The sequence below is a fragment of the Acanthochromis polyacanthus genome, chromosome 10 (genome assembly GCF_021347895.1).
Source record: "Acanthochromis polyacanthus isolate Apoly-LR-REF ecotype Palm Island chromosome 10, KAUST_Apoly_ChrSc, whole genome shotgun sequence".
In the NCBI taxonomy this organism is placed as follows: Eukaryota; Metazoa; Chordata; class Actinopteri; family Pomacentridae; genus Acanthochromis; species Acanthochromis polyacanthus.
In genome coordinates, this window is record NC_067122.1 from 14,606,273 (window position 1) to 14,616,921 (window position 10,649).

At 38.4% G+C, this 10,649-nt stretch overlaps 1 protein-coding gene across 1 annotated transcript; it reads left to right on the forward strand.

Annotated features, from left to right (window-relative positions):
* Positions 1-4,270: 4,270 nt before the first annotated feature.
* On the forward strand, positions 4,271-10,152 carry trmt12 (tRNA methyltransferase 12 homolog). The gene is made up of 7 exons (XM_022214615.2): positions 4,271-4,439; positions 5,131-5,299; positions 5,398-5,596; positions 5,869-6,019; positions 6,122-6,231; positions 6,505-6,662; positions 7,736-10,152. Exons 1-7 carry the CDS (start codon positions 4,387-4,389, stop codon positions 8,099-8,101), a joined length of 1,206 nt encoding a protein of 401 aa, XP_022070307.2. The 5' UTR covers positions 4,271-4,386; the 3' UTR covers positions 8,102-10,152.
* The last annotated feature ends 497 nt before the right edge of the window (positions 10,153-10,649 follow it).

Here is a 10,649-nt window from a genome sequence, read left to right on the forward strand (position 1 = left end):
AGGGGCAGGACAGGTGAAAGAAAAGGGAACAAAGGACACACACACGGTCATGATCGCATCACATTAATACGCCAAATTGCGCCCCCCCTGTCCTGTCGCACCAGAGGGAGCAGAGCATGAACAGCTGTATTAATGGAGTTAATTGGAAATAGACACCAGAGACAGGAGTCCCTGGAGAGAGCAAGTGTAAACACTACAGGGGTCCTTTTATTGCTCCTTATGCAGAATGCTTCAGTCTCATGCACGACATGTTGTTTGTGTGTCAGGTTATTTATAGTGCAATGTTGTGTTAGTATTTGCACATACATAATCAGTACTTTCTTCGTTGTTTGTGTAATAGAGTATGCATGTTAGGCTCAGTAAATATGGAAGTACAATGCAAGAAAAGCATGCATGACAGAATGAAACTAAAACAACTCATTTTTGATAATTTGATCAATTCTGTGTCTTTGCTGTTGTGAAATTATCAAATCATCCATCCATCATCTATACACCCCTTAATCCTCATTAGGGGACACTCTGGACAGGTCACCAGTCCATCGTAGGGCTACATATAGAGACAAACAATCACACTCACATTCACAGCTACGAACAATTTAAAGTTACCAATTAACCTTAATTAAGCCGGAGATCCGGGAGAAAACAAACACATGCACAGGGAGAACATGCAAACTCTATGCAGAAAGATCCCAGGCCCAGGTTGGGACAAAAACCAGGAATCTTCTAGCTGCAAGGTGACAATGTTAACCACTGTGCAGCCCATTATCAAATCCAATCAAAGTTATTTATATAGCAAGTTAAAGTCTACCTGATTTAGCCAAAATGCTGCACAGTGTTACTTCAGAAAGTTCTTTGCCCTCCCCAGAGACAATGATGTAGCCCTATTTTCATGCATTACTATACTATACAGCCTTATATCGCTGTCCATAAAAACTCAAATGTTTGAAGCAATGAAAGGAAAAAGGAGAGGAAACCTTCAAGCTGGTGTGCTGTTGCTCCACAATACTCCCGTTTACTCAGCACAGGTGGCCAAAGCAGCCAAATGCTGCTTTGAACTGTTGCTCTGTTCACCTTATTTACCCAATCTGCACCGTCTGACTTCTATCTGCTTCCCAAACTGAAATCCCATGTGTACGGTCAGCATTTTCAGAGTGATGATGAGGAGGAGAATCTGGAGGCTCAAGATCTGACTTTCTACATGAAGGAATAGCAAAACTTTAACCTCGGTGAACCAAGTGAATTCAAGCTAAAGAACAATCTTTTTAAAGTACATGTTAAGGGTCACGCAGCAACAAAAATAAGCATAAAAAGCAATAAATCTGTAAAAGAAAAAAGTGTCAAATATTAAAACTGGGTAAAACTGGGTAGCAAGTTAGATCAAAGTCTATGATAAAATACATATAGAATACCAAAATAAAGATCACTATGAGCAACTAAACAGCACGGAAAACTTGTAAGTCTTGAGGTTTTTCCTAAAAATGTCAGTATAGGAGGGACTTTACGTTGCAAGAATGTTATTCTAAAGCTTTAGAGCTGCTATCGCAAAAGCTCGAGCTTCCCCTCACCCATCATCCATGAAAATGAAACAGGTCAAAGCATCCTTTCTGAGTGTCTAAGAAGCCTTGTACTATCTTATACAATATGTAAAGGTAAAGGATTTTGATCCTAATCGAGCAACATTTTTACATCTCAGTTTACTAGAATCAGTTTTCATGAGGAAAACAAACGCAGTCAGCACACAGTAAATGCAATAATCTTTGGTTGACTGAAATCTGTGCATTTTCCTGTTATTTTGGACCATTTATTCAACAAAAATGTCTACTATGGTTGAGTATATGAAACCCCAACTAATAAAACTTATTAAAAAACCACATCTTTTTCTATTTACTTATCATTTTGGTCCCATTAGCTTCCCAACCAGCGGAGCCAACTGGTATATTAAGGATTTGCCATATCTCGTCGGCATAAGTCCAAATACGTCTTTCTTCTCAATGAAACACTTCAGTGCCGTCCTTTGTTTATCTTTCAAGTTGAATTTTAGCTTCAAATCTTTAAGGGCTGTGACCAAAGCCGAGTCGAAAGATAACTGTTTATTGTGCGCCGGTTGTTTCTGTCAGAATCGTCGCCCCTCTGTCGTCACTTAGTTACGCCAGCCTTCTGACTCTACACTTCATGGTGATTGGTCAAGGCCAGTTTTAGGAGCATCCAACCTCGAGCCTTATGGAGGGTAACTAGACCCACCCTGGCAGAGAATTAAATGCCGTGGGTTGTCTAGCACGGCTAGGCTAGAATCCTAACCATTATCTTGGTGTTACAAATAAAACAAAAACACTGATGCAAAGTATTCTACTGAAAGACTTTGATTCTAGTTTGCTTTATAAAGATGTCATAAGTAGTCGAGGAAGCTTCTTGCAGTCAGTAAATATTAGTTCACATAAGTGAGCACAAGGGAATCATTTTGATCTTGTATTATATATCTAACTGTGTCTCATTCAAAAGGCACCAGTCTGTCTTTTAGAAAGCCAAACTGGAGTCATTAAACAAACCGTATTGATCTCAATCTCAGCCTTTTAGATTTTTGCATTTATATAATAGAGAGTCAGTGTAGTTTATGTGTTTAGCTGTGTAATAATAATGACATTTACACTAGCCATACACAGTGTACAGTAGCTCTATGCTAAGTCGCAGTAAGTAATGGCATTAAAAGTGACATTAAGATGGTTCAATATTGGCTATTCATACAGCTATTCTAACTTCCGTGTTGCTACACAGAGGAAAGAAGATGACTCTCTTAGACACACAGAGGACGACTGGACCATAAATGACACAGAGAACGAACCAAACATCCTTCACTCTTAGTCTGTCCTGACATTATTCACCAAAGGCAGAAAAACTACCGTATGTACCCATCAGTCAGGATCCCTGTTGTTTTATATCTACTCTAGAGGTGGACATTATTAATACATGACCTGCCGGATGCTGCTTTGACCAACCTGCCAACTCCAGTTCAAATGTATCAGGGCTGCAGACAGCTAAAGTCTGAACTTAATTCCAGATGTCACACTTTATTACATAATGAAAGATCTATGAGGATGAGTCTGATTCATCTTTTTGCAAGCAGAAAGCGTAAAAGTCGTGTGACTGATCGAATGCGTTTGTAAAAGGAAACACACCAAACCCACCTCTACCAACAATACTGACACTATCATGCTAGCACATACCCCAAAACGACAACACTTTTGAAATGATGTCAAAAAAACTACAATCAGGTACGAAAAACCCACTACGTCCACTCACATTAAGTTCATATGAACATGAGACCACCAGCACAAGCTCTACCAATTTTGCATTCGATCATCAGATGAGGAGTGATACTTACCCCATGAAAACAGCTGTATGCTGTGTGTGGTCTGTGATTCTGGTGAGGGTTTGTCAGGTCATAGAACAAAAACAAGAGGATGTCACAGTGTTCATCAGGATTATTTAGGAGGCCTAACATCCTCCCGATCAACAGTCTAAAGAGAAGAGACAATGAGGTTACACAGTGGCATTATATGGATTGTAGGATCCAGCATTTATGGAATCAGAGAATAAAGTTGGAATATTTTGGCATCTGTAACATCAATTTCGACATTAAAAGAAAGCCTCCCCAAAGTGACCTAATGTTACAGAAGCAATGCCCTTTAATCAACTTTCTGGCACAAAAAGGAACAGCATGTTGGGAGAATCACTTCTGATACAACAGTAGTAAATCCTGATATCAAAATGGAGTAAAACAAACAAACAAACAAACAAAAACATCCTTATTCTGCTGTGCCTACATGATTACATGATTCCCATTTGAGACTATTTCTAAATGTTTTGTATGGAATTTTGAGAATCTGTAAGGTCACTTTCCACATGCTGATTATTTGGCAGTTCAGTTGGTAAAGCTAGGCGGCTAAGAGGTACGTTTTCTTTAATTCACATTAACGTTACTTTAATTTAGCTACCACTCACCTGCTGAGTTTTGTCCTTTTGTCTCCATCTATCGGCTTCACCGAGCATCTTGTCCAAATTCATAAACATTTAACAACTTTTTATCTTCCTATAATTTAGTTGTCGCTCTCAAACATAGATGCAGCCTTAGTAAAGTCGCAATCACAAACTTTGATGGAAAAATGTCTTCTTTAGAGCCAGAATAACTTCAAGCATCCACTAAATACTGGTTCACAAAATAAAGTTTTGTATTTTGAACATCCCGTCCGTCCTGCATAATAATCCGACTGGAAACACGCGCTGTGTGTTGTGGTGGAGCAGCTACTGGATAACCACCATTAGCTTTTGTTATTTACTAAATTAGCACTCTTAACCCGCCTAACATAAATTATATTTGTTTGCTTGTAAATGGACGGTGTGCCCTGCCTTCGTGTGTCTCGCTGTCATGCGCAGCAGTACAGGTAACCGTCAAATCTGTGCATGCTAAGTTAGCTAGCAGTTAGCATAGGAACCAAAGGCTCTAATGGAAAGGAGCAGAAAGTTACAAATGTTTTCTTTGGTTGTCGGGATTATTTTGTATTATGTTGTTTTCGTTTTCTATTAAATACTTCAGTGGTCCCGGTAAAGAATTACTACACTACTGTAGCTGATATAAATCCATAATAATGTCTGTATTATCAACCAGGTCTTTTTTTTATTAACTTAAGTTTATGTGAACATTACGAGTTTCTGTGCTGGCCTGACCTGAGCTCATACAAGTTATTTATGAGTTGACAAAGGCACGATGTAAGGAAAACATGGGAAAGAACAAAAAACATACTTTTTTTTTTGGATGACTTGACCAAGAAAATTATTGCATCTAAATATTGTAAATCCGTCAAGATACTCAGTTCTGGATATTTGTTATAATATCATGCTCCTTCTATTCTTAGAAAATATATACAAACCCCACTCTAAACCATATGCAGTTTTCACATATGAACTTTATTCATTATGTTTTTACATCTGAATTTAATAAAACTAGTTTTCATATATAAAGCAGATGTACTCCGGTTAAATCTCAAGTGCAAATGAAATTAGATTGTTTTTATTGTATAAACAGATGTTATTTTGACTGTAGTCATTACTCAGATTCAACATTTTATTTTTCAGGAGATGTCTACAGTCCCAAGGAGCTCTTGATCTGAGTTTGTGTGTAGTGAAGGATTCAGAAGGGACAGTCCTCCTTCCCATTTTACCATCCTGTCTATCAGAACTGGATCTTCAGTCTCTCAGAACCCTTTTGGCTTCAGACAGTGCTTGTGAAATAGTTTGGATTCAGGTATTTAAAGCTTAGTAAAGAACTTTAGCACCAGCTTGCACTATATTATAATTTTAAAGTCTTTTTGTGTATCCCATTGCCTGTTATGTTGTCACCAGACTCCTCTGCAGTCAAAAAAGGAGAAAAGAATATCAAGGGGTAATAAACTGGAGAAAATCCTGCAGGAGCTGTTGGAGTCTCATGGTGAAAAATGGACGGAGGAGCTGAAGGGGGACCTCCCTCACAGCTTCCAGCGGCATGGAGATCTTGTCCTCCTGGGAGACAACTGTTTTGCTCTGCCAGTATGGAAGAAAATGGGTACTTTCCTCCATTTGACCAAACCCCTCTTTAGTACTGCCCATCTATCCATCTACACATCTACACACTGCTTAATCCTCTGTAGGGTCGTGGTGGAGCTGGAGTCTATCCCAGCTGACCCAGGGTGAAAGCAGGGGAAACCCTGGATAGGTCGCCAGCTAATCACAAGGCCACACATAGAGACAGACAACCAAGCACCCACACATTCTCTTTAGTACTAACTGTACAAATAATTTATTAGGATATTAACTGATTGCTTTTTACTACTTTAGATAATCAGCTGTGGACCGCAGTAGCCAGAGGACTGGAGGCAAAACGTCTGGCAAAGATGAGTCACATATCCAGGGATGGATTTAGGTCTCCTGAGGTGACAATGCTGTTAGGAGAGCACAGCTGGGTCAAACATGTGGACAATGGCATTAGGTAAGTGTCAGTAACAACCAATTAGTCTGTCATTTGCTTACCGAATAGCTCTGAGATGATTTAACGTCTTTGAAACTTATGTCTTTGTCACCTTTTTCTCAGTTATGAGTTTGATGTCATGAAATGCATGTTCTCAGCTGGAAACATAACAGAGAAGCTTCGAGTGGCTGCATTTGACTGCAGTGGAGAGACTGTGGTGGATTTATATGCAGGTAACAAAACTGTGTCATACATTATGAGGTTTTCTTAAATAGAAGAAACTATATAATTCCATACACCCAAATATCTCACTGCTGTTAATAATAATGATACTAAAAACATTTACAATATACAACACAACACAGTGGCTCTATGTTATGTTGTGCCAGAAAACAAACCCATCCTGTTGTTTTTACAGACTAACATCATTCCAGATGCACAATACTTAAACATAATCTGAATAATGAAATATAATGTGCTACTGTCATGGCTGTGTCTTATGTCAGGTATTGGATACTTCACTCTGCCCTATCTGGTTCATGCAAAGGCCAGTCATGTTCACGCCTGTGAGTGGAACCCTGATGCTGTTGAAGCTTTACAGAAAAATCTCGAGGCAAACAGAGTGTCAGACCGCTGCACGATTCACCAAGGAGACAATCGTCAGGTAATAAGTTACATCAGCTCTTTACCTATGCTACATGGGTTGATTACACATAAATTATTTGATCCATCTCCCAGCACCTTCCTGCTTCACTGCCGTGTTGACTTACCCCCTCTAGTGGTAGTAGGTGCCACAGACGACTCCTATCAACAGACTTGTATACATTCTATCCATTTTTGTATGTTGACACGCTTGCATCGCTAGTAATTGATGAAAAAAAGTTTATAAAACTCTAGAGTATAATTGGAATCATATTTTTTGTGATGTGAGGAGTTTCTTATATTGTTATGATGCATGATGAATTTAAAGATGAGAAAACTCACACGTCTCGCTTAATGCTGAAATATTTGCATATTTACATTGAGCATATACTTATTGAAGGTTGAATAGATCTACATGTCGTACATAAATGAATGTTCCAACAAAACAAAAGGAATTTTTAATGTGATTTTTGCAGATCAAAGCCAGCCTATCCTTTATTGTCTTTTCATCATAGCTCCCAGTTTTACATCATCCAAGAGTTGCATTTAAACCTTTTAACTGTTCTGAAACTTAAACTAAATCAATAAAATAACAGATCACAGTTTGGGTGGTATTATTACAGCAGACGTGACAGTGAGTGGCTTGATCTCAAAGTGTAAAGGTATTTTTGCAGATTCAAAAGAACAGTTCATATTTACCTAAACTTGTTTGCAGTGTTGTCTGATTTCAAGAGAGTTCATTCGACTATTCAGTGCATTTTTCTCTCTGTGTTTTTTTTCTATTTGTGAATTCCAGTACAATTGCAAACACATTTTTGGCATCATGGTGGAAGTGAAACATGTGTATTGGTCTTTTTTTTTTAATGTCCACTGAGTACAAAACATTACAGACCCTTCAACACTTTACCCCACATCATTTTCTCACAGAACAAGTTTCCCCATTGCCCATCGTTAGTTTTTTCATCTGCCTTTCAAAAAAGCAAAACAAAATCTGTGGGGAAATCATTGGGAACTGTGGCGTTCCTAGACCTCAAATCAGCTTTACTGGAATTTAGTTGATTGCATTTAAAAGATTTGTTTATGCACTTTTTCCAGCTCCAGCTCTGTGATGTTGCTGACCGGGTGAACCTGGGTCTCATACCGAGCTCTGAGGACGGCTGGCCTGTCGCCTGCCGACTGCTGAAGAAAACAACTGGTGGCATTTTACACGTCCACCAGAACGTTACCTCACCGTTACACAACGCTGCAGCTGATGATGCCACCCACAGGGTTTCTGGGAAAAAAGCTGACAGAGAGGTGTGGCAAGCCTGGGCTGATGACACATCAAACCACATCGCTTCTCTTTTAAGAAACATCACCGGTGCTCTGTGGATAACAAACATCCGGCACATAGAGCATGTTAAGTCATACGCACCTCATGTCCACCATGTTGTGCTGGACTTGGAGTGCAGACCGTCCTGATTTAAGAACATAAACACAGATCGTGAGCAGACACTGTGGCGCTGAACATTTTAAGATGCTTTATTCCAGAGGATAGGAATGGGTCAAACCAAATACTGCAACAGCTGGTTTGATTATTTGACAGGTTGTGAAATCAGCCTCTGTGCTGTTGGATTGATGGCAAAACCACTCATGAAGTCCTAATCACATCTGGCAGCTGCCAAGACATACAACAACCACAGCCCAATCTTAGCATTAAGTGCCTTGCTCAATGGCACCTCATTGTTTCATTATAGTCACTGAATTGCCCTCAAGTGTTTGTTGACTAGACCCCTTGTAACTGGTTGAGATATTTGCATTACTGCAAAGGTTTACTTCTCCAAGAAATTTGAATAAGACATCATAGACAGACTCCGCTGCATTGTCCGTTTATCTTTGGAGGTTTCAAGCTTATTTTAGATATGATTTGTTTCTTTGTTTTCTTTTTTTTTACTTCTGAGCCATAGACAGAGAAGCACAGCTTGAATAAATGACTGGAGAAGCAGACTGCAGATGCTTCCATAAAGAGTCACCGAATGGTTTCATTAGTGTGAACATGATCTGAATCACATGACATGAGCTTCACACTCATCAGGGCTGAACTCCGTTGAGTAGTTTCGAGAGATTTGTACCCAAATAAGGGAATATCTTCCGGATGAATGGTGCTCATCCTACCAGTAGAAATCAATGTCAAGGACTAATGAAGCGATTCTGGCAGCTTTTTGAGGTCCAGCATGTTATTTTTCCTTTTACATCCATCTTGGGGGTGAAAACTCTAAACAGCCATATTCTACAGACACACAGTTGGACCTTCAAACTCAGTGAATGATGAGTTATTTTCTATATTGCAACCTACCTGCAGCATTTGGCAACATGCACATTTAATTAGTAGGTACTGTAGACAGGAGAAGGATTATCAGTGTCAGCCTGGTAATTATTATCAGCCAGATTAGTATAGTTAAACCACCAAAGACACTCTTACTTAATAAATATGGAGGACAAAATGTGAGTAAAGTGTAAGTAAAGAAACCAAGAAGTAAATAAAATGAATGTCTTGAATTTATTTCTACATTTCAAGACATCATCTCTCATTTAGGTTATTTGTATATTTCAACATTTTGTTTTGCCGCATGAGTGGCAGCTCCTATTTCTTCCCGTGTAACATTATTTCCTTAACTCTGTTTTTTTCTACAGCTCTTTGCAAACAATCAGAGTTTGCTCCTGTACAACCCAAGGAAAAAAATCAAAACTGTGTTCCCTCTTTACAGCTCTTCCAGATCAATCGCCAAGATATAACGCTGTTCTCTTACAGCTTCACGTGTAAATAGATCAAGTGAACGACTGGTCTTTTCCGCCAATGTTATTTGACTGCAATTTTAGAACTGTGGGCACATTATCCTCCTTGCCATACCTGTATATATGTAAATTCATCATGTCGTATGTGTACATATCCATATATAAACTCCCCAAACCATATCTGCACTTACCCATATGTAAATTTCACTGTCATAATGTACATATCCATATGTAGAGTCATCATGCCTGATATATTGTCTCTGTGAGACTTTTTTTTATTATATATTTTTTATTAGCCCTGTTGTATTTTTGTCTTATGTGTATCCAGCTGCTCTAATATGTGAATTTCCCCAGTGAGAGATATAAAGTATATCATGTCCAGTCTTATTTATTTCAGTATTTCTACATTTCTTTGTTGTAGGAGGTCCTAACCCTCACTTAACACCATCTAATTTTGTGTTCTTGTTAAACGGTTAGTGCAGCAGTGTTGTGTTACACAGATTTTTTTTTTTTTTTTTTTTTTTGTCATATTCAACCAGCTGACCAAACCTTCTTTGGACTGAAGTTAGGACAAATAATTTACATACAGATACAGAAATAAATAAAAGTAGAAATACAGATATAGCCCGATGTATGTACTAAATGTAGAAATATTTTCAAGGCATCCCTTTTCAGCCCTGCATTTTTTTTCTAAATGTTTGTATTTAATTAGTTGTTTATTAAAACTTTAGACATTTTTCAGCCTTCATGCTTCAATAAAATGTGAAACAATTTTAAAATTATTAGTCGTTCTCCCTCAAAAGAAAAAAAAGGCTGGTTAACTATCTCACATCTCTTTTATACCTGTGATTTGTTGTAAATGGAAATGACAGCTGCTTCAGTGAGACCTCAAAACTCTTTTTCCTTCACAGGTAGTTTTTATAGACCCAGTGATCATTTGTTTTACAATATGTTGGTTTTGTATGACTTTGCATACACCCTGAAGACAAATAATGGCACAGTATTATAAATATCTATGCAGAGACACCATCTGTTGACACTGAAACAATAAATGGCTCACAGCATACCTTTATATAAACATATATACATCTATATTTCTCACATTTAATGCTTGATAAGGTCAACTTTGTGTCCACAGAAGTGAGGGAAAAAAGCACAGGCTGTGTATTTCCCATTGTTTCAAGTTTCAAAGAGAACAAATGTAGTTTTGGGGGCTTAAGGGGAGCATGAGATA